The 27,669-nt window shown below is 41.3% G+C and overlaps 2 protein-coding genes and 2 long non-coding RNA genes across 6 annotated transcripts in view; 2 read left to right on the top strand and 2 right to left on the bottom strand.

The window, feature by feature from the left end:
* Positions 1-658: 658 nt before the first annotated feature.
* LOC135093473 (glutamate receptor 4-like) lies at positions 659-1,836 on the bottom strand. The gene is made up of 2 exons (XM_063992755.1): positions 1,650-1,836; positions 659-1,051 (listed from the first exon to the last, which is right to left on the bottom strand). Exons 1-2 carry the CDS (start codon positions 1,834-1,836, stop codon positions 804-806), a joined length of 435 nt encoding a protein of 144 aa, XP_063848825.1. The 3' UTR covers positions 659-803.
* A 1,793-nt stretch (positions 1,837-3,629) lies between these two features.
* LOC135093594 (E3 ubiquitin-protein ligase BRE1A-like) lies at positions 3,630-10,270 on the top strand. The gene is made up of 9 exons (XM_063992988.1): positions 3,630-3,641; positions 3,844-3,938; positions 4,050-4,194; positions 4,801-4,968; positions 7,090-7,216; positions 7,779-7,964; positions 8,123-8,296; positions 8,415-8,537; positions 9,106-10,270. The coding sequence occupies exons 1-7, from the start codon at positions 3,630-3,632 to the stop codon at positions 8,155-8,157; spliced, it is 768 nt and encodes a 255-aa protein (XP_063849058.1). The 3' UTR covers positions 8,158-8,296; positions 8,415-8,537; positions 9,106-10,270.
* Positions 10,271-11,824: 1,554 nt separating this feature from the next.
* Positions 11,825-24,917, bottom strand: LOC135093474 (uncharacterized). Of its 3 annotated transcripts, none has more exons than XR_010263376.1 (4): positions 24,719-24,917; positions 23,150-23,311; positions 14,517-22,710; positions 11,825-13,870 (listed from the first exon to the last, which is right to left on the bottom strand). It is a non-coding gene; the product is annotated as an uncharacterized LOC135093474 (long non-coding RNA). The 3 variants fall into 3 exon arrangements; XR_010263375.1 differs by lacking the exon at positions 24,719-24,917 and adding an exon at positions 24,621-24,708; XR_010263377.1 differs by lacking the exon at positions 24,719-24,917 and adding an exon at positions 23,970-24,608.
* LOC135093475 (uncharacterized) overlaps positions 13,099-27,669 on the top strand; it is a 40,710-nt gene continuing 26,139 nt past the window's right edge. The window contains exon 1 of the long non-coding RNA XR_010263378.1: positions 13,099-13,262. This is a non-coding gene — a long non-coding RNA (uncharacterized LOC135093475). The remainder of the gene's footprint in view (positions 13,263-27,669) is intronic.

Raw genomic sequence — 27,669 nt, 5'->3', positions numbered from 1 at the left:
AATGGCATATAACATTTTATGTTATATGCCATAATTTATTATGGCATATAACAGATTATTATTACAGATGCCATTTCTTAAAGAAAATGGCATCTGTTTTTTTTTTTTTTTTTTTTTTATTATTCTCTTTCTCTCTCTCCCTCCCTAAGGCAGTGCTCCTCTTACAAAGGAAAAAATAAATAATTAAATAAGATAATTAATTTACAAATCAAGGGCTGGATTTGTGTCTGTGGAGGCCTGTGAGCAGCCTGAGTGTGGAGGCCATCTACCTGAAATATTTATATTAATATTTTTGTATCTGTATTCCATGCAGTTTTTAATACATATAATATATTATAGTGAAAGGAACATATTTATTTAGTGTAAATGAAACAAGTGGTTATTTTGATAGTAATAAAAAAAATATTTAGTTCATAGAAAACTAGTGTTTGATTAATTTAAGTTTCTTTCACTTACAGAATATTTATGTGGGAGACTCCTCAGATTGTGGAGACCCCAGATTGTGGAGGCTCCTGGGCAGCTGGTCTTTTTGTGGACTCCTAAATCTGGCACTGAACAAAATTCTCTCTCTCTCTCTCTCTCTCTCTCTCTCTCTCTCTCTCTCTCTCTCTCTCTCTCTCTCTCTCTCTCTCTCTCTCTCTCTCTCTCTCTCTCTCTCTCTCTCTCTCTCTCTCTCTCTCTCTCTCTCTCTCTCTCTCTCTCTCTCTCTCTCTCTCTCTCTCTCTCTCTCTCTCTCTCTCTCTCTCTCTCTCTCTCTCTCTCTCTCTCTCTCTCAACTCTCAACCACTGGATGGTATATCAGTTCACACAGCAAGAAGCCAAGGACCCACCGAGGCTGTCACTTGGAAGAGGTCATTGTTGTTGCATCCAGCATCCCAGCCTGACTGCCTAGACAGGTCCCGCAGGTTGCTGAATGGCAGAGGTGCAGGCTGCTCCACAGCAAGATGTGAGACCAGTGTGGCAGAGTATGATGTGTACACAATGAGGGACACACTGTAGCCAACCCAGTAGATTACCCGTGCTGCAGTGCTGATTGGGTAGGTGTTGGAGCCTGCAGGAGGAAGAGGAGGAGGGAAAGATGCCATGAAAAGGCAATTTTAAGACATGGAGGATGATGCAAAGGCAATTTAAAATCTTTGAAAGTAACACATCTTTTTAAATTTAAAAATGTAGAAAAGACCATTTTAAAATGTTTCAGAGATGAAAATGCAATTTAAGAGTTTTTCTCATCATTTCTAAAAGATTTTATATCTCATATCTTACTAAGAAAACTGTTGATATCATCATATGAAGAGAACTACTGATAAAATTAAATACATTACTTGATATCCATATCAGTCATATTAACACCACTTGCTTATATTGCTCATGCCAGAACTAATTCAAGTTAATATCAGCTCAATTATGAAAATACACCAGGTATCATGTAAAGTTTCCCAGTTTTAAATCTATCCTTTAATAACTGTCTTTCTGTATTCCCATCTTATCAAACATTAAACACCACTACCCTTGCATTCAACTTAGTCTCATACCCCAACAGGTCCTCACCCTGCTGTAGGAGGGCTGGCAACATGTACCAGCCGTCTTTACCAAACACTAAATGCTCCAACACTTGAACTGACCAGTCTTACACCTCAACAGGTCCTCACCTTGTTGTAGGAGAGCTGACAACATGTACCAGCCAGCAGCAACTCCCATGCTAACAGGCTTCTCCCCCGTGGGTATGTAGCACCTCTGGAGTCGCTCGATGAAGAAGAGGATGCTGGCGAGGCCTGTCGTGTTAGCCGGGATGCGCCGGTACAGAGCTGTGTCCGTTGGGGTTGTGTAGGCAAGCATCTTCTTGGCAAGGTCCCTCGTAGGTGGCCGCAAACAGTTTACGGCTGTGGGATGAGAACTTGTCTTGTGACATGTGACGTTGGGGTGAGTGTTAATCTGATTTTGTGTTACTATGTTCTGTGGGGAGTGGGGTGTTAATGTGATTTTTTGTTAACTGAATGCTGTGTCTGACCTCCTGAGGTGTAGTATGGTGGGCCACAAGATTGTCCCTTTCCACTAGGGGCTGACAGATGATATTAAGAGTGTGAATGTGTGTGTGGTGCCTTGTTTGGGCCATTTTGTGTGTGATTGCCAGCCTGATGTATAGACAGCTAAATCGTTAATAATAATGAAGTTAAGAGTGTGAATGTGTGGTGATTTGTCTGCGGTGTCTTGGGGAGGATTGTTGGCCTGGTATATAGATAAATAGATTAGAATTTGGATTAACAGTGTCAATGTTGTATGTGAGTGTATAGTGTAGTGTCTGGGCCACCCTGTATAGGACTGCCAGCCTGGCATATAGATAGATCAATCTAATTATTTGACATTTCATATTCTGAACATTTTGCTGATCCAATTAATCTGTTAAGGGAGCACTTTGTTCAACATCTTTAAAATATTATTTGATCATCACCTGTATCTCTCACCTGATGATATAGATAGGCTGGGTGTAGGTAACAACTTTCAACCTCTCCTCAGTGATGGACAATTCAGAGACAGTGAGGTCAGCTTCCCCTGACTGCAGAGGCTCCTATCCGTGCCCGTCCACTCGTTGCTTGAGTTGTCCTTCAGTTTCCCGTAGGCATAACCTTCCAGTACATTGAAACTGACTCTGTACAAGAGAGAGAGTGGGAGAAAAAAATAGTGTTGTGTATTGAGGGAAAGAAAATTTCTGTCTTGTCTTCTCTATTTAGGGAAAGAAAAGGAAAAGGGCAAGTAGTGTCATATGCATGGAGGAAAAGGAAAATTATTCTCATATGCACTGAGCAAAAAAGGAAAAGTACTGTGATATGTACTAAGGGAAAGGCTGGGTGTACTGAAGGGAAGGAAAAATACTGTTGTCGTATTTATTGAGGAAAAGAAAGAAATACTGTCGTATGTACATTTTTTAATTGCTAGAAAGAAAAGTGAAATATACATTTATATGTATAGTTTATTTTTCATATCAGTCACAAGTATGGATGTTTGTTTTCCCTTCTTTTTTTTCACATGTACAGCTACCTCCTCAAATAGCATGTATTTTCAAAATTTCAAGCTGCTGTGATGATGAAAAAAGCCTGAAAGAAAAATGACAAGGAACAAAAAGTAATGAGAATAAGTTTTGTGGCAACTATTTCATTAGGTGTCACTTTTTCACTCCTCCACTTAGACCGGTACAGTTGAACGCAAAATGTGAAAACTTACGAGAAATTGTGTGCATCCCTTAGTGCAGTGACAATATCCCCCACAAAAACCAGTGATATTTCTTTGACTGGAGGTTAGTTCAATAATTTTGAAGGCTGGGATTAATTTTAATGAGGGATGAGAGGGTGGAAGTGACTGGAGTATAGGTTAATAATTCTACCAGCTGGAAAGGATTTTGAGGGTCAGAGGAGAGTGATTGGATATTAGCTTGATAATCGTGCTTGGTGAGATTAATTTTTAGTGAGAGACTAGATGGTGGGAGGATGATATTTAGAGGTTAGTTTGGTAATTTTGCCAGTTGGTATTAATTTTTAGTGAGGGATGAGGGTGTCAGAAGAATGTGACTGGAGGTTAGTTTAATAATTCTGAGGGTGGGAGGAAAGTAATAGGGGGTTAGTTTAATTTTGGTGATGGATGAGAGTGTGAGTGGAAAGTGTAGCTGACCACATAATTTATCAAATAGTACAAGCATGTACACATTCTTAATAATGTTCCCATGTTAAGATATACTAAACATGAAGTTACTCCACAATATATGATGGTGTAAATTACGAATGGTTAAAGTCGAGACTTGTTTGATGATGGCCTGTTTGCTTGCTCCCCTTGGACGTGCGCGAAGTGCAGCAGGCGTTCGACCGTTTCTCTAGGGGCAAGCGACACCTCCTGGTGGGGGACTTCAAATCTGCTGTCGCTGCCTTCGAGGTGTGTCTGTTGCTTAGGTGTGGTATGTGTTGCATGTTACCTAGTTGTGTTGTTTTCTGTGTTGTTAATTGTTTCATATCATAGTGAAAGTAAACACCAGGTTTAACTGACACTCCTTACCACTCCAGGAGGCAACAGAGTCCCTGGTGGAGCTGTGTGGGGAGCAGGCGCCCGAGTGTGGTGACGCGTACTGCCGCTGTGGCCGTGCATTGCTGGAGCTGGCACGCAAGGAGGCAGGGGTGCTGGGGCCAGATCTGGATGGTGCCAGTAGTCGTGTGTATTGCTTGGTTATTGTGTTAACGTGCTGGAGTGTGCACAGCCCGGAGTGTTTGGGGAATGAAAATAAAAGGAGTTATGGATGTTTAAAAATGCATCTTTTGAGAGCTGAGTATACAAGAAAGTTGCTGTGTTTGCGGGATGAGTAAACAATGAAGAAATGTTTTGAGGAACTGGGTGTGCAGAGGCACGAAGTGTTTGGAGAATGAGAATACAGGAAGACAGGAGTGATTTAGGAATAAGTGTACAAGAAAGGAGTGTTTGAGTGACAATATATAAGGAAGAGGTGTTTTGAAAATGAGAGTACAAGGAATGAGCATTTTGGGAGTTTAATATACAAGGAAGCAAGTATTTAAGGGACAAGTATACAAGATTATTTTCCTGTCATATGTCATTATACAATGTTTTTCTTTGTTATATACATCATTCCCTTTCACTTTTCATATCTTGTGTTCTCGTCATTCTGATGTAATGTTACAGATAGAGAATGTTTGGTGTCAAATTTTCACTAATTTCATATGTGTATAAACTTTCATTTCATTGACTTTTTTTTACTATTACTACTATATTTGCTTGCTTTTTAAACAAGTCTTTTTCTTTCAGAGGAGGGAAGCACAGGGGAAGAGGAGGACGAGGAGGAAGAGAGTTAAGAGTCACAAGAGGAGGAGGAAGGTGGAAAGAAAGAGGAAGGAGAGGAGGAGGAGGAGGAGGAGGAAGATGGAGAAGGAAAGGAGAAAGATAAGAAGGAAGGAAATGCCGCAGAAGGAGAAGGTGAGTTGTTAATAAGGTTTTGTGTGACAAGTTTTCTGAAAATTTTATTTGTTTACATGAAGTTTGTTTTGTATAAATTACTCTTAATATACTACTTCTCCCACCACATGCAATTTGTCTGTCTGCTGTTGTGGTTCTTTCATTTCTTGTTCCCTTTCCTGAATATACCATTTCCTTAGTTTCATATCTAGTACCCTCCAATAAAATTTCTGCTTCTCGGTCTCTGTACTTCTCTCGTTTTTTTTGCTTGGCTTCATTCCTCAGATCCTTCTCTTTTTCCCTTTCTTCCAAGTTCATATCTCTTTTTTACCCAAATATTCTTGTATTCTGAATTTTCAGCCAGCTTCCCAGTTCTCACTAGGATCTCCTTTACTGTAACTTGGGATCTCATTCTCACTTTTAATGGTCTTTTACCTCCTTCACTATATTTTCCAATTCTATATGCTTCTTCCACTTCTCATTCCAGTCCCTGTTCTTCACCTTGGACCATTGTAATAATTTTCTTACCAACTCCTCTCTCTCTCTCTCTCTCTCTCTCTCTCTCTCTCTCTCTCTCTCTCTCTCTCTCTCTCTCTCTCTCTCTCTCTCTCTCTCTCTCTCTCTCTCTCTCTCTCTCTCTCTCTCTCTCTTATTCCCTTTTCTTCCTTTCTTCCTTCCCTCCTATCTTTGTTTCTCCCTCCTCCTCCTCCTCCTCCTCCTCCTCCTCCTCCTCCTCCTCCTCCTCCTCCTCCTCCTCCTCCTCCTCCTCCTCCTCCTCCTCCTCCTTCATTCTACCTAACAAGAAATAATGGATTCAAGATTATACCCAAACGTTTTAAATCCCACAAGGCCAAACATTTTTTCTTTAATCGTATAGTAAATATATGGAGTAAACTTCCTGCAGAAATTGTGAACAATATTGAAATTGTGAAAGCAATATTATTGAATCAGTTCATCCTAAACATTTGCACTTTGTTTTTCCACAGAGCAATAAGAAATTAGAATTGACAGAGAAACCAGACAAGGGACTGCATTTGAAGAAGCACAAGAACCAAGAAATTACATCATTCAATGAAATGACAACATAATCTAAAGTAAGAATTTACATAGCTTTCATTTTGGTTTACATTCTGAAAGGTAACAGTAACATGGATATGTTTTTATATTGAAATCTTTCTCTGATTGCATACAAATGGTACCAATCAACAAATAATAATGTAATACTTAGAAGCTGGGAATTCAAATCACTGGTAGATAAAATGAACCACCATTCTAGAGTGTACATAACTAAGGAATTAATATACTGGTTAACTGTCACACCAGCATGAACAGAATAACAACAATTGTTGAGTAGAGTCTGTAGGAGGCAGGGAAGGAGGCATGTAGTCAGTTTTAGAGAGCAGTTATTATGAAATCAGCTGTAGAATATTCCTAAGATGCAATACTACTGGAGTCTGTCAGCTTGAAGACAGTTTATTAAAGAAGGGAAGTTCATGAGATATAAAGCCTTTGATTATTCAGTTTCATTTCCAAAGTAACATTTATTTATTGGTGTGTTGCTTCCTGTAAATAGTAAAGCCTTGACAGCACTGCATCTCTCACACCACGCTGTAACTGTTGAGAGAACCCTAACCCTTAGAGAGAGGAGGAGGGAATCCTTGGTTTATGTTCAGTAAAGCCCTGTATTCTTGTCATGGCAATGTAGAATGGAGGCGTCATTGGTTTATGTTCAGTAAAGCCCTGTATTCTTGTCATGGCAATGTAGAATGGAGGCGTCCTTGGTTTATGTTCAGTAAAGCCCCGTATTCTTGTCATGGCAATGTAGAATGGAGGCGTCCTTGGTTTATGTTCAGTAAAGCCCTGTATTCTTGTCATGGCAATGTAGAATGGAGACGTCATTGGTCACATACTGTTCTAATGTAATCTAATGTAATCTAATGGAATCATGAAGGTGTAAAAATGCAGGATATGGACATCATCAGCTTTTGTCATTAAGGGTGGTAAAGTGAAAGATTTGTTAATCACTTTGGTCTTTAGTTGATGCTTCTGGTGAGGCTTTCCTGTTTAAACTTGGCATAATATATATAAAATGATGTGGCATGTTAAACAAGTTAACTTACTGCCTTCTTGTGTCTTTCACAGATAGAAATCAAAAACGTCACAAGACAGAATAGTGAGCTGCATGCACTTATCACAGAGTATAAAGTCACTCCCTCAGAGGAAAAAGACAAGGATGGCATGTCTTCATGTGAGAACTCAGAAGCTAAATGTGAGCTACCATCCACATGAATATATATTTGTATATCAAACTGACATTCTCCTTGGAGGGAGGCTTTCCAAAGTGCACACACACACACACACACACACACACACACACACACACACACACACACACACACACACACACACACACACACACATCTCTGCATCAGGACTCAACAGCCAGACTGATAAACAATTACTTCACCCAAGATGATCAGCTGATAGGATTAGCTGTGGATGAGCCTCCTGTGGTGACTAGGAGTACAAAAGCCAGCAGCTAATTTTGGGAGCTGCCAGTCATCATGGTCCTGGTGTCTGAGGTGCTGCTTTTGCATTTTCCCAGTCATGGGATGAGGCTACATCACATTTATTCATTCACAGTTGCTCTTAGTTATCTCTGTTACAAGTTAAAATTTTTCCTGGCTCCACAGACATTTCTGGTGCATCTAACCCTCTCTCCATTGCCCTTCTATTTCCCTTAGTCTTATACCCACTTCTTACATTACGTCTAATTACTTCCATTGGTCATTCTTGTCTGGCCCTCTGTTGCATCAATTTTTCACCTCCAGGTACAGATACCAAGGGGAAATTGCTGGGTCAAGTGGCTACACTGACATCTGAGGTTAGCAGGTTGGAGAGTGAGTGCAGCAGTCTTCAGGTTCAGCTAGACTGTGAGAGGGATAAGTATAACAAACTGCTGGGAGAATCTCTTGCTCATGAAAAGTTGTCTGAAGATGTCATAACTGAACCAAAAGGTAAGAAAGTTTATATTCTCTAATAATAAAGCAAATAATTTTTCCTCACTGTTGCTCAATTTTTTGAATTAATAACAAAATAAAAGCATTGTTATTGGATTTGTTTATTGAGGCTGTATTAAGAAAAGTTGAGAGAAACAAACTTATTGTTTTATCAGGAGAAACAACAGGATTGGGAGGAACTGAGCTTTAACAGAAGCTGCAACAACTGCAGGAGGCTCACAGGGTCCTGGAGAGCAGGTTAACTTGCAGCATGAAGGAGGTGGCTGAGCTGAGTGACAGGAAGTAGCAGCTTGAGCATGCTGTAGTGCATGAGGAGACAGAGTCCATCGGTGAGTGCATGTTTTTTGCTCATTTGAATCATCTGTAAAAGTGAAGTGGAGGAAGTGTTTACTGTTTACTGTATGCCATTTCCTTGGTCTTTTAATGAAGAATTTTATCCTTCTTCAGGTGACTACATCACCATCTACCAGTTGCAGCGAGGAGTGATGAAGCAACAAGCTCGAGAACGCGAGTTAGACCTTGCCAGCCTCCATCATGAATGAGAGGAAATGAAGCAAAACCACTCTGCAGGTTAGTGCTCTCTTTTGCATCTCACACACTTCTTATTCATGTCATGGCAGATTAGTGATTTCTGCTGCATCTCACACACTTCTTATTCAATTGCTGGCAGGTTAGTGATCTCTGCTGCATCTCACACACTTCTTATTCAATTGCTGGCAGGTTAGTGATCTCTGCTGCATCTCAAACGGTTCTTATTCAGGTGTTGACCAAAGTACTAAGCCTTCATATCATTACCTTGCTCTGTGATGGAGGCTACACCATCTGGCATCTAGCTGAGATTTAATGTTGCAGTAAAGCTTCCATATGAGTTCATGTAGAGCAAAATGTTTTCAAATGCCAGGGAAGTAGTGTAATGTAACCTTCCAGAGAAATCTATCCCTCATTTATTAGTTAACAGGAGTGTTTAATGTACTTAATGTGATTAGCCAGGATCAAGGGTCAACTTCTTCACTGACCATTTACTCTCAGGTGATGTATCTGTCCTCCATGAGTCACCAGAGACACATAAGGTGTTGTAAGTGAAATTTCATCTATTAGATTTATTCAAAATGTGAATTAACACAGTTGTTTCCTGCAGGATTTGATATCAAAGCTGGTGCAGGAAAAGGAAGCAGATCATGACCTTCAGCAGCTCGAGAAGATAAGCAGCGTCCTTATATATATGTTATATAAATATGTTCCTTTCACTATAATATATTATATGTATTAAAAACTGCATGGAATACTACTGTATTCCATGCACTTTGTATTCCATGTATTCCAGCCACTCAGTCTCCTACTGAGTGGCTGGGGTTTTCCAAAAGTGAGGGTTGGTGTTCTATACCATACCATGTGCCCTGTTTGTATTCCTTCTCTATCCTCTGTATTATATTCTATGTAAAGATGGTGCTGGGGTGGGATCTACTTCTTATTCCCTAAAAGTGATGAGGAGTGACACTGGGCAGCATTAATTTGCTCCTTAGAGATGGCTGGGTTCCTGTGGATGAGTGGGCCATGCTGTGCTTTGTCAAGGATGGTGTTTGGTATTGTGATGACTCTTGCCACAATCAAGTGTCTCCCACAGAGTAGTGGAGTACCTATGTATGGTGTTGACCCAAGCTGTCCAGGTCTCATCCAATGCCTTAATATGATTTAGATGATCAAAATGGTTTAACTCACCATTTAATCAGCTGACTGATTTGAATGGAGAAGTATGTAATGTGTTGTAGCCTAACCATCCCTGCCAGCATGGTCAGACTCTTGGTAGTAACCTGAAATGCTCCTAGGTAGTGAGTATCATTGCACATAATGATCTTTACTTTGTCAGTAATTCAATGATACTGAATATTACTCTACTGGATTTTGCTCAGCACTGCTTGGTAACTTTTGGCCATAATCCCAGGTCTGGAATGATATGAAGCCATGTTTTTACATTCCATATGAGACAGGCAAGCACTATGCTTTGCCTGACTGATACCTGTACTTTGCATTTATGACCCCAGGTAGTTCATCACTCTCTCTCTCTCTCTCTCTCTCTCTCTCTCTCTCTCTCTCTCTCTCTCTCTCTCTCTCTCTCTCTCTCTCTCTCTCTCTCTCTCTCTCTCTCTCTCTCTCTCTCTCTCTCTCTGTTTGGAATTATACTGTATATTAGGAAATATCATTAAAGAGTGTGTGTGTAAAAAGTGTTTGCATTATTGTGCATTTGATGTTGGTTTCATGATTTATAAAGATTGCTATTTTTAATAAAGTTATTGAAATTGTTATTGAGTGTTTGTATTGAACTCATTAGCTTTGTAATAGTGTGCGTCTCATCATGCATTCATTAATGATGTAGAGTGGAAATGTCCACTCCTATCATGCATAATATCAATGCATTATTGGTTTATGTTGTTATTTGTGTATAAATTGTAAAGTTATGCCAGTCTATTTTAGTACAAACTAAATATCAGCTGGAAGAGAGGACAGGTAATGGCACACTAAAACACAGGAAGGGACAATGATATAACCATCCAATTTAACAATACACAGAGCAAGAAGAATGAGAAAGCAATAAAAATGGATTATTTAATGGATGATTAATAGACCCTCATTTGTAATGTTATTTCAGGCAAGAATATTAAAAGAGACAGCTGGCTTGCCCTTTGTACTTGTTCAGCTTGCCCTTAGCACTTGTTCATACATGACAGAATGAGAGATCTATGGGTGGTGGTGACACCTGGAAATGGGTATGATTCATGAAGGGATTGATTGATTGGTTGACTGACTGATTAAGAAAAAAACGTAGCAGTGGAGGGTGGGGGGGGGGGGGAAGGCGCCCCCAACTTTCCAGTCATATATGGCGTGGAAGGGACAATACCAGCAAAGAAAAATATGAGAAAATGCATAATTTACTACAAAACCCAAAATGCGAAATAAAACCTTGCCAAATTGAACCTTCCCACGAAGGTAATGAATGGAGTTTTGATGCAATGAGCCACAGTTACTTAAAACACTCAACAAATATAACACCTGCCAAAAAAATAAAATAAATAAATAAAATCAATCAATAAATAAAGATAAAAACGCGAGAAAACCTTTAAATTATCACAACGCGAAATATACACACACGCTAAACTGGATGCGTCATTAATTAATATCCCCCCAATAGTTTATAGCCCCTCCCCTATTCATTGCTCCCCCCCTCCCTGCCTTGAGGAACACCTTCACTTATGGCCTGCTGTTGGGTCAGATTTGAGCCATTTTAACCTCGAATTACATACAATACATACATACATATCGTCTCCTTGCAATAATTATAATAGTCTTCCTGGCTTAATTTTTGTTTATTCATTATTCCTTATGTATTTATTAATTATTTGTCATTTGTCTAATTCCTTGTTTTATTTAGCCTCGGTATTTAACTAAGCATTTTTTTTTTTTTCACTTTCTGACTGTGGCCCTTGCAATGAATGGCTTAATTGTTTATTTACTGTTCCTTACGTGTTTATTGATTATATGTGAGTTATTTATTTGATATTCATGATTTTTTTTTTAACTTCGTATTTCTTTATATGATAGTTTTATCTTTTCGTGTTTTCTGGCTTAAGTTTTGTTTATTACTCCTTGTTTGTGTTATTAGGTGTGTCATTAATTATTTGTCTTATTTCTCGTAGTTTAATGGATTTTTTAGCACTTTAATTATTAGAGTTCCTCACCAGTCATTTTATTCGAGAGAGAGAGAGAGAGAGAGAGAGAGAGAGAGAGAGAGAGAGAGAGAGAGAGAGAGAGAGAGAGAGAGAGAGAGAGAGAGTCTAAATGAATGATAAAAAAAATAATAATCAGTTACAGTATTTTATTTATAAACAAGAACAATTCATGATAATAATAATAATAATAATAATAATAATAATAATAATAATATTTAAATACAAGGAGGAAAATGTGTAATAATAATAATAATAATAATAATAATAATAATAATAATAATAATAATAATAACAATAACTGCTTTTATCTTACTCACACAGATAAATAGTTTTATAAATAGTTTATTGACCATAAACATTGTGTACATACACACAAAATTAAATAGAACAGATAAAAATTTCAAAATGTAGTCAGTGACACACAGAAGACTGGTGACAAAACCTACTAAAGCCCATTAAATGATTGGGTGTCTCAAGTTTCCACATCATCAGTGGAACACTGCTTCTGAGCACTCAGGGATGGACAAGCTTTTCATGGCTTGTGTGAATGGAGACAAGACGTGTAGGGGATTTATTTGTTCTGTTTTTTCTTGTCCTACTCTCTCTTCCTCCCTCTTGACTCTTCCTTTGCTTCATCCTACTCTTTCTCTTGCTCATTCTCTCTCTCTCTCTCTCTCTCTCTCTCTCTCTCTCTCTGAACTTTTCAGACATAGCTCCTTATGATTTTTTGGCAATCCCAAACCTGTTGACAGTATCCTTATCTGAGAGCCAAGGAGACCATGCAGAATGTGGCAGCATACCTATCATTGGTTGCAGAAGTGTTTGAGCAGTGGAGTGATGGATGATTGTAGGAATGTGGTGGCACTGCTATCCACCATGACATTCATCCACATAACAGAACCATCTCACATGGTGCATTCAGCCTCAGGGAGAGGAACCTCTGTAGCCTTGGGCAGTAGCCCTTGGTCAGGTTTGCTCCAGAGTCAAACCTGCTTACCATCCGAGAATACCTTGGGGAGGAATGAGGAAGCCTTTTGCTCTGAACCCATGAAAATTGTTCAACCCTATAAGGGAAAAATATGTATGTTGAACAAATTGATGAGAAATGGAAGGATTAATGGGCTAAGTGTGTTGGATTACAGAGGGCTTTCTTTGAAGGACATTTTGAATGATACCATAATTTTGGCCCTTAGCCCAAGGTTGGATACTTCTGAACCGTTCTTGCATTTTTAAGCTAAGTAATATAAAATGCTCAATTAACAAAGGAAGTATAATGAAAAGATAAAACAAATCAGGAATTATATCAATTCATAGCTTTATCATAGTTCTAAGTCATAAATACTACAAAAATTAGTCAATCTCTTCAGAAATAATTATAAGATAAGCTTTAATAATAAAAAGTATGTATAAATAGATGAAATGTTGTCACCTTGTTGTAAAGTTGAAATTAACAACATATACTGTGTGATTGTGACTAAGTACAAAATTGAAATGTGATTGGAGAAGGATAAAAGTTTTTCATTTGTTTCAGGCAAGAGGTGTGGTTAAGCAAATAGTGAGTCTGTAGGCTGTAGAGAGAGAGAGAGAGAGAGAGAGAGAGAGAGAGAGAGAGAGAGAGAGAGAGAGAGAGAGAGAGAGAGAGAGAGAGAGAGAGAGAGAGAGAGAGAGAGAGAGAGAGAGAGAGAGAGAGAGAGAGAGAGAGAGAGAGAGAGAGAGAGAGAGAGAGAGAGAGAGAGAGAGAGAGAGAGAGAGAGAGGAGGAGGAGGAGGAGGAGGAGGAGGAGGAGGAGGAGGAGGAGGAGGAGGAGGAGGAGGAGGAGGAGCAGCCTCAAGGTACGCGATCTTTAAGAACTCCCAAAAAAGCTGTTCCTCCTCCTCCTCCTCCTCCTCCGGCCATGCCTCCTGCTGAACTAGAGCAAGGGAGGGTATCTCCTGCTTAGCCTTCCTCCTCCTCCTCCTCTTCCTCCTCCTGCTGCTCCTCCTCCTCCTCCTCCTCCTCCTCCTCCTCCTCCTTCCTGCTTATTCTTGCTTTCCTCTCCAGCTTAATGTGATTATTTTTCTTCTTCTTCCTCCTCCTCCTCCTTTTCTTCCTCACATAGTAAGCTGTGGCACCAGGTTCAGACGGCCGCTCTACACAGCCTCGGACGCCTCCTGTGCCAACTCCTTGCATCGAACAAACCTGTGTAGACATGAAAGTAAGCAAGCAAGTGTTTATGGCTAATTATAATACTCAATATGCCAGTATCATCTCCAGCATCACCATCTGCTCACCACTGGGGCCTCTCCTGGGGAGAGTTAGGAGAGTGAGAGAGGGGAGGGAGAGAGAGGGAGAGGAGAGGAAGAGAGAAGGGGAGTCTTGGAGATGGTTTGGGGTGAGTCTGGGATGGTCTGGATACATTGGGAATGAGAGAGAGAGAGAGAGAGAGAGAGAGAGAGAGAGAGAGAGAGAGAGAGAGAGAGAGAGAGAGAGAGAGAGAGAGAGAGAGAGAGAGAGAGAGAGAGAGAGAGAGAGAGAGAGAGAGAGAGAGAGAGAGAGAGAGAGAGAGAGAGAGAGAGAGAGACTGTGAAAGGCTGGAAGAGGCTGTGAGAAGTTGGGATGGACTGGAAGTCTTGGGGACAGTTTGGGGTAAGTCTGGAATGGTCTGGATACACTGGGAATGAGATAGAGTGAGAGAGAGAGGCTGTGAGTGGCTGTGAATAGCTGGGAGAGGGTGTGACAGGTTGTGAGAGGCTGAGAAAAGACAGTGAGAGGGTGGAGAAAATAATGGGAAACTGGAAAAATGAAAAGGAGAGATAGAAAGAGACACACAGGTAGACAGACACACCTGTAGGAAGGGCTCCTTAATATCCCCTTATCAGCTGGAGGGAGGGCTACAGGTAATAATCTTTTCTTCTTCCTTATCCGTGCCTCCTCCTCGTCTTCCTCTTCCTTTTCCTCCTCCACCTCGTACTCCGGAACTGGCGACCCCACCACCGGCACCTCCGACATGGCCTCCTGCGGGATGGTAAGGTAGTTAGGGAACTGTCTGAGTTAGCGTGTGTGTGTATGTTGGTTAAGTTTGGTTAAGTGTTAAATAAAGAATGGTATTTTATATTAATTTCAATATTTATCTACTTATTATCTGTATTTTGAAGATACATGTAGCATTTGAACTGTAAACCTTTGTAATTGTCTGTCTCCTGCACACCCAGCTCCTCAACACCCCTGTGCCTGCAAATGGGTCACTGAACATTAAATAAACTTGTCTCAGTCCCCTACATACACACAAGTGGCTGGCCAAACACTGCATCAACACAAACAATGGATAAACAGTGGGAATCTGCTGGTCTGAGTCCCCTACATACACACAAGTGGCTGGCCAAACACTGCATCAACACAAACAGTGAATAAACAGTGAGAATCTGCTGGTCTGAGCCCCCAAAACACACTAGTGGCTGGCCAAACACTAGATCAACACAAACAGTGAATAAACAGTGGGAATCTGCTGGTCTGAGCCCCCAAAACACACAAGTGGCTGGCCAAACACTAGATCAACACAAACAGTGGATAAACAGTGGGAATCTGCTGGTCTGAGTCCCCTACATAAACACAAGTGGCTGGCCAAACACTAGATCAACTCAAACAGTGGATAAATAGTAGGAATCTGCTGGTCTGAGCCCCCAAAACACACAAGTGGTTGGCCAAACACTGCATCAACACAAACAGTGGATAAACAGTGGGAATCTGCTGGTCTGAGTCCCCTACATACACACAAGTGGCTGGCCAAACACTGCATCAACACAAACAGTGAATAAACAGTGGGAATCTGCTGGTCTGAGTCCCCTACATACACACAAGTGGCTGGCCAAACACTGCATCAACACAAACAGTGGATAAACAGTGGGAATCTGCTGGTCTGAGTCCCCTACATACACACAAGTGGCTGGCCAAACACTGCATCAACACAAACAATGGATAAACAGTGGGAATCTGCTGGTCTGAGTCCCCTACATACACACAAGTGGCTGGCCAAACACTAGATCAACACAAACAGTGAATAAACAGTGGGAATCTGCTGGTCTGAGTCCCCTACATACACACAAGTGGCTGGCCAAACACTAGATCAACACAAACAGTGAATAAACAGTGAGAATCTGCTGGTCTGAGCCCCCAAAACACACTAGTGGCTGGCCAAACACTAGATCAACACAAACAGTGAATAAACAGTGGGAATCTGCTGGTCTGAGCCCCCAAAACACACAACTGGCTGGCCAAACACTAGATCAACACAAACAGTGGATAAACAGTGGGAATCTGCTGGTCTGAGTCCCCTACATACACACAAGTGGCTGGCCAAACACTGCATCAACACAAACAGTGGATAAACAGTGGGAATCTGCTGGTCTGAGTCCCCTACATACACACAAGTGGCTGGCCAAACACTGCATCAACACAAACAATGGATAAACAGTGGGAATCTGCTGGTCTGAGTCCCCTACATACACACAAGTGGCTGGCCAAACACTAGATCAACACAAACAGTGAATAAACAGTGGGAATCTGCTGGTCTGAGTCCCCTACATACACACAAGTGGCTGGCCAAACACTAGATCAACACAAACAGTGAATAAACAGTGAGAATCTGCTGGTCTGAGCCCCCAAAACACACTAGTGGCTGGCCAAACACTAGATCAACACAAACAGTGAATAAACAGTGGGAATCTGCTGGTCTGAGCCCCCAAAACACACAAATGGCTGGCCAAACACTAGATCAACACAAACAGTGGATAAACAGTGGGAATCTGCTGGTCTGAGTCCCCTACATAAACACAAGTGGCTGGCCAAACACTAGATCAACACAAACAGTGGATAAATAGTAGGAATCTGCTGGTCTGAGCCCCCAAAACACACAAGTGGCTGGCCAAACACTGCATCAACACAAACAGTGGATAAACAGTGGGAATCTGCTGGTCTGAGTCCGCTACATACACACAAGTGGCTGGCCAAATACTGCATCAACACAAACAGTGAATAAACAGTGGGAATCTGCTGGTCTGAGTCCCCTACATACACACAAGTGGCTGGCCAAACACTGCATCAACACAAACAGTGGATAAACAGTGGGAATCTGCTGGTCTGAGTCCCCTACATACACACAAGTGGCTGGCTAAACACTGCATCAACACAAACAATGGATAAACAGTGGGAATCTGCTGGTCTGAGTCCCCTACATACACACAAGTGGCTGGCCAAACACTAGATCAACACAAACAGTGAATAAACAGTGAGAATCTGCTGGTCTGAGCCCCCAAAACACACAAGTGGCTGGCCAAACACTAGATCAACACAAACAGTGAATAAACAGTGGGAATCTGCTGGTCTGAGCCCCCAAAACACACAACTGGCTGGCCAAACACTAGATCAACACAAACAGTGGATAAATAGTAGGAATCTGCTGGTCTGAGCCCCCAAAACACACAAGTGGCTGGCCAAACACTGCATCAACACAAACAGTGGATAAACAGTGGGAATCTGCTGGTCTGAGTCCCCTACATACACACAAGTGGCTGGCCAAACACTAGATCAACACAAACAGTGAATAAACAGTGGGAATCTGCTGGTCTGAGCCCCCAAAACACACAAGTGGCTGGCCAAACACTAAATCAACACAAACAGTGAATAAACACTGGGAATCTGCTGGTCTGAGCCCCCAAAACACACAAGTGGCTGGCCAGACACTGCATCAACACAAACAGTGAATAAACAGTGGGAATCTGCTGGTCTGAGCCCCCAAAACACACAAGTGGCTGGCCAGACACTGCATCAACACAAACAGTGAATAAACAGTGGGAATCTGCTGGTCTGAGCCCCCAAAACACACAACTGGCTGGCCAAACACTAGATCAACACAAACAGTGGATAAACAGTGGGAATCTGCTGGTCTGAATCCCCTACATAAACACAAGTGGCTGGCCAAACACTAGATCAACACAAACAGTGAATAAACAGTGGGAATCTGCTGGTCTGAGCCCCCAAAACACACAACTGGCTGGCCAAACACTAGATCAACACAAACAGTGGATAAACAGTGGGAATCTGCTGGTCTGAGTCCCCTACATACACACAAGTGGCTGGCCAAACACTGCATCAACACAAACAGTGGATAAACAGTGGGAATCTGCTGGTCTGAGTCCCCTACATACACACAAGTGGCTGGCCAAACACTGCATCAACACAAACAATGGATAAACAGTGGGAATCTGCTGGTCTGAGTCCCCTACATACACACAAGTGGCTGGCCAAACACTAGATCAACACAAACAGTGAATAAACAGTGGGAATCTGCTGGTCTGAGTCCCCTACATACACACAAGTGGCTGGCCAAACACTAGATCAACACAAACAGTGAATAAACAGTGAGAATCTGCTGGTCTGAGCCCCCAAAACACACTAGTGGCTGGCCAAACACTAGATCAACACAAACAGTGAATAAACAGTGGGAATCTGCTGGTCTGAGCCCCCAAAACACACAAGTGGCTGGCCAAACACTAGATCAACACAAACAGTGGATAAACAGTGGGAATCTGCTGGTCTGAGTCCCCTACATAAACACAAGTGGCTGGCCAAACACTAGATCAACACAAACAGTGGATAAATAGTAGGAATCTGCTGGTCTGAGCCCCCAAAACACACAAGTGGCTGGCCAAACACTGCATCAACACAAACAGTGGATAAACAGTGGGAATCTGCTGGTCTGAGTCCGCTACATACACACAAGTGGCTGGCCAAATACTGCATCAACACAAACAGTGAATAAACAGTGGGAATCTGCTGGTCTGAGTCCCCTACATACACACAAGTGGCTGGCCAAACACTAGATCAACACAAACAGTGAATAAACAGTGAGAATCTGCTGGTCTGAGCCCCCAAAACACACTAGTGGCTGGCCAAACACTAGATCAACACAAACAGTGAATAAACAGTGGGAATCTGCTGGTCTGAGCCCCCAAAACACACAAATGGCTGGCCAAACACTAGATCAACACAAACAGTGGATAAACAGTGGGAATCTGCTGGTCTGAGTCCCCTACATAAACACAAGTGGCTGGCCAAACACTAGATCAACACAAACAGTGGATAAATAGTAGGAATCTGCTGGTCTGAGCCCCCAAAACACACAAGTGGCTGGCCAAACACTGCATCAACACAAACAGTGGATAAACAGTGGGAATCTGCTGGTCTGAGTCCGCTACATACACACAAGTGGCTGGCCAAATACTGCATCAACACAAACAGTGAATAAACAGTGGGAATCTGCTGGTCTGAGTCCCCTACATACACACAAGTGGCTGGCCAAACACTGCATCAACACAAACAGTGGATAAACAGTGGGAATCTGCTGGTCTGAGTCCCCTACATACACACAAGTGGCTGGCTAAACACTGCATCAACACAAACAATGGATAAACAGTGGAAATCTGCTGGTCTGAGTCCCCTACATACACACAAGTGGCTGGCCAAACACTAGATCAACACAAACAGTGAATAAACAGTGAGAATCTGCTGGTCTGAGCCCCCAAAACACACAAGTGGCTGGCCAAACACTAGATCAACACAAACAGTGAATAAACAGTGGGAATCTGCTGGTCTGAGCCCCCAAAACACACAACTGGCTGGCCAAACACTAGATCAACACAAACAGTGGATAAATAGTAGGAATCTGCTGGTCTGAGCCCCCAAAACACACAAGTGGCTGGCCAAACACTGCATCAACACAAACAGTGGATAAACAGTGGGAATCTGCTGGTCTGAGTCCCCTACATACACACAAGTGGCTGGCCAAACACTAGATCAACACAAACAGTGAATAAACAGTGGGAATCTGCTGGTCTGAGCCCCCAAAACACACAAGTGGCTGGCCAAACACTAAATCAACACAAACAGTGAATAAACACTGGGAATCTGCTGGTCTGAGCCCCCAAAACACACAAGTGGCTGGCCAGACACTGCATCAACACAAACAGTGAATAAACAGTGGGAATCTGCTGGTCTGAGCCCCCAAAACACACAAGTGGCTGGCCAGACACTGCATCAACACAAACAGTGAATAAACAGTGGGAATCTGCTGGTCTGAGCCCCCAAAACACACAACTGGCTGGCCAAACACTAGATCAACACAAACAGTGGATAAACAGTGGGAATCTGCTGGTCTGAATCCCCTACATAAACACAAGTGGCTGGCCAAACACTAGATCAACACAAACAGTGAATAAACAGTTGGAATCTGCTGGTCTGAGCCCCCAAAACACACAACTGGCTGGCCAAACACTAGATCAACACAAACAGTGGATAAACAGTGGGAATCTGCTGGTCTGAGTCCCCTACATACACACAAGTGGCTGGCCAAACACTAGATCAACACAAACAGTGAATAAACAGTGGGAATCTGCTGGTCTGAGCCCCCAAAACACACAAGTGGCTGGCCAAACACTAAATCAACACAAACAGTGAATAAACACTGGGAATCTGCTGGTCTGAGCCCCCAAAACACACAAGTGGCTGGCCAGACACTGCATCAACACAAACAGTGAATAAACAGTGGGAATCTGCTGGTCTGAGCCCCCAAAACACACAAGTGGCTGGCCAGACACTGCATCAACACAAACAGTGAATAAACAGTGGGAATCTGCTGGTCTGAGCCCCCAAAACACACTAGTGGCTGGCCAGACACTGCATAGGCACAGATGGGGAGCTGGTTTGGCCTGACAGCACCCTCCAGTATTCATGTAAATTCTGGCTACCATTTGCAATTCTATTTTTGGGGAGTGTGGTTTTTAAGTATGCTATAGAGGACACACTTATTCATTCACTACACCCCACAAACTTGCAATGTCCCCATAGCATAGTTACAGACAACATCCTCTCATATATAAGTCGGTGTCAATCTTTCTCTGATGTACTCCAGCCCAGAGACCCACAGCAGCATTAAGAGTGGAGAGAGAGAGAGAAGAGAAGACACACAGAATGGATGAATAGAGATGCTGTGGTTTGTAAAAATATGGTGTAAGGTCTGTTGGCTTTGGTGGGAATGGTTTTCCAATCATTCCTCTCTTGCACAACCATTTTGCTTCATAAACAGGCATCTCTCTTTCATCTTCCCACCAAACACTGTTATTCCACCTTATATTTATGTATTTGCATGCTTATCTTCTCAAATTGTTCCCCTTCCATTCTCTCCGCATGTCCGACTCTCTCCTTTCTGTGGTTGATCACTCACTCTGCTGTTCCTCCACATTCATGACTATATATGATGCACATGTGCTTTATAATCAATCAAATGTTTCACGTAGATGATGTTTTCATTCACACACAGTTCCCCCTCCTCCCTGTTTCATTCATGGCCATTTTGCTCTCTCTCTCTCTCTCTCTCTCTCTCTCTCTCTCTCTCTCTCTCTCTCTCTCTCTCTCTCTCTCTCTCTCTCTCTCTGTGTGTGTGTGTGTGTGTGTGTGTGTGTGTGTGTGTGTGTGTGTGTGTGTGTAAGAGCTCAGAGCTCATGGTGACTGATCTTTGGGTAGGACTGAGGCCAATGACACACCACACACCAGGGCAGCGAAGTCACATCACCTCGGGTTACATCCTGTACCTACACATTAAGAGGCTACACATTAAGAGGGCTACACATTAAGAGGCTTGTCCATCTGCCTCACCGTGCCCGGGATTCGAACCTGGGCCTTCTTGGTTGTGAGCCGAGCATGCTAACCACTACACTACGTGGTGTGTAAGTGTGTGTGTGTGTGTGTGTGTGTGTGTAATGATGCAGCTGGGAAGGTCGTCTTATGACAATTATTGATGAATGAAGGTAAAGGATGCGTGTCTATTACTTCTCTTTGTGTGTGTGTGTGTGTGTGTGTGTGTGTGTGTGTGTGTGTGTGTGTGTGTGTGTGTGTGTGTACATAACACACACACATACACACACACTTAAAAAAGTAGTAATGACATGCGCATCCATTACCTTCATTTGTCAATAATTATCATAAGGCAACCTTCTCAGCTGCATCAGCGCACACACACACACACACACACACACACACACACACACACATAACTGACTGTCTTCAGCCTCTCTCTCACCGCCGCAATGTTGCATCTCTAGCTGTCTTCTACCGCTATTTTCATGCTAACTGCTCTTCTGATCTTGCTAACTGCATGCTTCCCCTCCTTCCACGGCCTCGCTGCACAAGATTTTCTTATTTCTCTCACCCCTATTCTGTCCACTTCTCTAATGCAAGAGTTAACAAGTATTCTCAATCATTCATCCCTTTCTCTGGTAATCTCTGGAACTCCCTGCCTGCTTCTGTATTTCCACCTTCCTATGACTTGAATTCCTTCAACAGGGAGGTTTCAAGACACTTATTCATCAACTTTTGACCACTGCTTTGACCCTTTTATGGGACTGCCATTTCAGTGGGCATATTTTTTTATTGGATTTTTGTTGCCCTTGGCCAGTGTCACTCATACATAAAACACACACACACACACACACACACACACACACACACACACACACACACACACACACACACACACAGAAATTATATTAGAAATTATTAGAAATTAGATAAGTTACCACTCACGAGCCTACGCGACGCCATGTATGTGAGCAACGCATGTTTTTAAGCATCTGGAGCAAAGTGGTTAAAGGAAAACTTTTTGACTTGAAATGTAATTAGATTCATCAGTTATTTTTCTGGCTGACATTGTTTTTGGAAGGTGGCACTTAAAAGATATGTGAATGCTGTATCTAGATATAAACAAACATTCACAAATACTCATTCCATTATGTGTCTGTCATTAGGCCCTCAAATAAACAACAAATTAAGTGAAAAGTTACTATCTCCCTTCCTGGCTTGCGCTCCAGTTGCTCTGAGTTGTAGCAGCAGTGACGTGTGGCACCCAGGATGAAGATGGTCTGCAGGGTGGTCTGTGTCAGGGGGATGATGGCAGACAACAGCAGCAGCACCGTGACAGCTCAAGCATCCTGTTGAAATTATCACTTTTTAAATGCTGAAAAGTGAAGGAAAAACCTGTCTCCATGGAATGTGGAAGTACACAACAACAACTCTGAAAGATTTCTTACAATAATAAGTCATCATTCATTGTATCCTTTTTTGTTGGCCACAAGATTATCATACAAATTTTCCATAGACATCTGCAAATTGGTACCTCTAGCTGTTATTAAATATGATATTAAGTTTGATGAATGTATTTATTTCATTATACATGAAAGTTGTTGATTGCAAAAAAAAATAATAACCAAAATATATTTTGACTTTTACTTTACAATGCCTTAACTGTTTGCTTTTAAAAAAATATGTAGATTTATTTTCTCATTTTAAGACTTAAAGTCTAGACAACTAACTGGTCTTAAATTTTTCTGATATACAAATAAACTAACAAACACAGCACATTTCACTAACACTCATGGTGAAGTGTCCACCAATGATGGTGAAGGAGGTATACATGTAAACTCCAGTCTGAGCAATGAGCAACAGAATTTGCCCAGCTGCATGTCTCCATTGGGCACAAACTCCAGCTCCCGCATCTGTATCATGCCCACCACCACCGTCACCGTGGCAACACTGAAAAGTGGAATCTTATCATTCACAGTTACAAAAAATATACTCCCATATATATATATATATATATATATATATATATATATATATATATATATATATATATATATATATGGATTACTATTCCCAACGTTAAAAATTCTTTAGCTAATCTTACTTTGATATTTTGCATCCAATATTAACTACAATTTTTTCCTATGACATTTTCCAACTACACTTCACCTAATCTAACTTAACCTCACCTCTTCTCATCTAACCTACTCATTCCTCACCTAATCTAACTTAACTTCTTCACTTATGCTAGTTTAACCTAATGCAACCTTTGCTAACTCAATTACCTTAGCTAACCTAATTAATCTGCTATAACTTAACATGATCTAACATAACCTATGTCATCCAAATCTTACTTTAATCTAATCTAATCTAACCTATGCAAGTTAATGTAAATTCATCTAATATAACCTAAACTATGCTAGTCTAACCTATCCTTAACTTACCTAACCTAACACACTATCTTAACCTAACCTCACCTCATCTTTTACACAGCCAAACCTTACTTAACCTTACAATCTAACACACTTCAACTTACGTGGCCTAACCTAACATCACCTATTCTTAACTAACCTCACCTAAACCTTACCGACACTAACTTAAAACCTACCTATGCTTACATCACTTCTATATCCTCATCCTCCTCCTCTTCCTCTTCCCTAACACAGTGACTCAGCGAAGCCGTCAAGAAAACACGTAATTTCTGAATACTATCTTTAAGAGCTCCACCCAGTCAGCCCTCTTCCTCCTCCTCCTCTTTCCTGACCCCTATCCTCCCTTCTTTACTCACGTGTCTCTCCCTCCCTACACACACACACACACACACACATACACACAGAGCGGGTCTCACAAGGGTAATACACACATACATACGGACACTGACCCACCACACACACCCAGTCACCCACACCCACCCACATACATGTACACACGGACGCACACAGCCTGTCACCCTTACGTCAAACAGATTACACCCTTCTTCTCCCTGTCACTCATCCATCACACATCCCAGTCTCTCTCTCATCTTCTACTCTGTTAAATAACCAGTTAACACTCCCAGCCTACTCCCAGACTCCCTAGCCGGCGGGTTACTCTCACTAGGAGCATATGACTAAAAATACGTCACATGGCCCGGTCAGAGAGAGCTAGCCTGGTCTGCCTACGCGAATCGAAAGCGTTTATTTGGGTACGGTTTAAAGGGACGAAGGTTTAAAGGGACAGTCTCTGCGTGAGTGTGTTTAGTCAAATGCTGAATACTCACGCCTGGTTCATCATACAGCCACATGGACAGGCACAGAACACTCCTCCACGACACACACACACATACAAACACACAAAAACACTAACTAGTAACTGTACCTTTAGTTTCGTCTGCTGTCAAAATATTCCTCCATTACTAATGTAACCCACATTCCCTAGTGGTATACTTTCCTCGGAACACCCATATTTTTAAGAGCTTTTTATCCACCATATATGTCTCGGTTAACTCTGATCTTGGCTAGAAATTAAACTATATTGTATCAGTGTGGTCATCTTGAGGTCCCGGATGAAATGGCGGGCTGGGATTGGCTATTCACGACCTGTTGTCATGGTGATGGTAGATGCCATTCACTTGACAGCTCATATTTTCTCGCTATTGAAAGGAGTTTATTAGAGCGTAACTGAAGCGTGTAAAGGCATGATTCAGCACTATACTATTAAGATATTGTAGTTCTGAAGTGTTCCTAGGGTTAGTAGGCTTGGATAAGGAGTATAACACAATTTAGATGGTTTGAAGAGCGGATGTTTTCGCGCGAAATTCAAACAATTCCAGCCTCTGATATGATTACGTATTAGACTTAAGATATTGTAGTAAGAAAGTATCTGTGGGGTTAATAAGCTTGGGTAAAGAGTATAGGGGAATTTAAAGGACGTTTAAGAGACGGAGTGTGAGGAGAAGGTGTGTCAGCGCGATTCAAGTAATTCCAACCTGTCAGTTGATTCCACAGAAGACTCTTCAGATATTATATTGCTGAAGTGTTCCTAGGGTTATTAAGATTGGGTAAAGAGTATAAGGGAATTTAAAGAGTGGATAAGGGAGGGAGTGGAGCGATTTGATGTCATACAGACCAAAGCCAGGTTACAGAGGGGTTTTTATCTTTTAAAGGGGGCGACTCTGTTTCCTTGACCGAGTGACGAGGGAGAAGAAAAAAATAAGAAGAGACATCAGCCACTGAACCACAGGGAGAGGAGTGAAGGTCCTTTCTCACTGTTCCCTATATAAGACACCATACACTCTAGAACACCAGGACAGAAATCAAGAAAAACGTGCTATTACAATATAAGTGAAGCTTAAGGACACGTCAGTAATTCAGCAGCAGACAATATTTCACAACTCTGCTCCACAAAACTTCTCGCAACGCAACCGGAATGTTTTAGCATGTTGTTCTTGTTCTGCTGTAGTTAAATTAATTACAGAATAAACAGGGAAGATAGATTTTTTCTTTTTTACCCAGAAACATAAAAACGTACATAATTTCTACTAGAACCTGATAAAAATTAAGAAAGATAAGACGCCAGATCGTTTGAGGATACGAGTTTCTCTTCTGTTATATAAAAATTACAGAACAAACAAGAATAGATGGATTTTTGTGCTAGTCATGAAAATGCCTTTGAAAACCTAAATAACAGACCAGAACATGATAAAAGTTCAGATAAGACGCGGGAAGATATGATAACACGGATACCTGTTGTGTAATAAGTTGAATTACATAAGAAACACGTAGAGCTGGATTCTTTTTTTCCTAGAGTCACGAAAATACCTCTGAAAACCTAAATAGATCTCTAGAAATTTATAAAAGTTAAAATAAGACGCTGGACCATTTGGTAACACGAATTTCTGCTCTGTACTAAACTGCATTACAAAACAAAAACAGTAGCTAATATCGAATACATCACATCACATTCTATTTCCCAAATCACGCGTGGCAGCTTCCTATCTTATTAGCAATGCCAGTGTGTTCACCAAAGGCCGTGATTCTGTTGATGAGTGACAGGGAGACCAGAACACTTAGACAACTAATGGGACTTGCGGTGGCTGGGATAACGAAGCGCGAAGTAACTTGCTAACGAGTACTGTAGTGAGGGCAAGACAACATCCTCCCTCCACTTAGCCACTGCACACATTGAATGGCTAGGGAAAGTATCGTAATTATTCATTTTTAGTCGGAAGAAGGACGGTCATCAGAGGAATTCCGTAGCAGAAACTCCTACACAGCGACGCATTTCCTTCAATAAAATCCAAACCACTGCAAAATAAACCCTCAAAACTCCACACAAAACAAATAAACTAATCTACCTCCTATGGCTAATATTTGAGCGTCATTCACTTCAGAACATTACAAAACATAAACAGAATGTGTGTGTGTGTGTGTGTGTGTGTGTGTGTGTGTGTGTGTGTGTGTTTTACATTTCCAGTAAGCATTAAGTTTATTTATTTGTCTCTCCCAACTTGATCTAAACTTAAAGACAATTAAAACATCAATTTTTACATATGGCTGCTTTCCCTCCTTGTGTGTGTGTGTGTGTGAGAGAGAGAGAGAGAGAGAGAGAGAGAGAGAGAGAGAGAGAGAGAGAGAGAGAGAGAGAGAGAGAGAGAGAGAGAGAGAGAGAGAGAGAGAGAGAGGCTAGCAGTTTGTTTGTATGTGTGTGTGTGTGTGTGTGTGTGTGTGTGTGTGTGTGTGTGCATAATTTCTCTCTTGTCTAGCCTTTTCCCCCACCCTGTATAGGCCTAAGTTTTCCTCTATAGGCTCAGAACAAACAAACAAATGAATGAATGAGAAATATCCAATTTAAAGCTACAATTATTTTCACCTCTTAAACTAAACAGGAAAAAAAACACTGATATTTTCATTAAGATTATCAAAGTTTTTATTTCCTCACACACACACACACACACACACACACACACACACACACACACACACACACACACACACACACAAAGGTTTTTTTTTAAGTATGTTTGTTTTTTTCATAATTTTCCTTTTTTTCGGAATCTTTTGCACACAAAGTTTTTTTTTAAGTATATTTGTTTTTTTCATAATTTTCATTTTTTTTTCCATTTTTTCGGAATATTTTGCACACACACACACACAGTTTTTTAATGTATATTTGTCTTTTTTTCATAATTTTCCTCACTTTTTTCATTTCTTCATAATCATTTGCCTCTTATCATTCAGCTTAAGTACATTTGTGGTCTTCAGTTTAATTAATTTATTTTATTTATTTATTTTCTTTGACAAATTCATACAAAACAACAACATATTTTA

This window comes from Scylla paramamosain, chromosome 43 (genome assembly GCF_035594125.1).
Source record: "Scylla paramamosain isolate STU-SP2022 chromosome 43, ASM3559412v1, whole genome shotgun sequence".
NCBI classification, from domain to species: domain Eukaryota; kingdom Metazoa; phylum Arthropoda; class Malacostraca; order Decapoda; family Portunidae; genus Scylla; species Scylla paramamosain.
The sequence above is the reverse complement of the archived record's forward strand: the minus strand, read 5'-3'. Positions and strand labels throughout refer to the sequence as shown.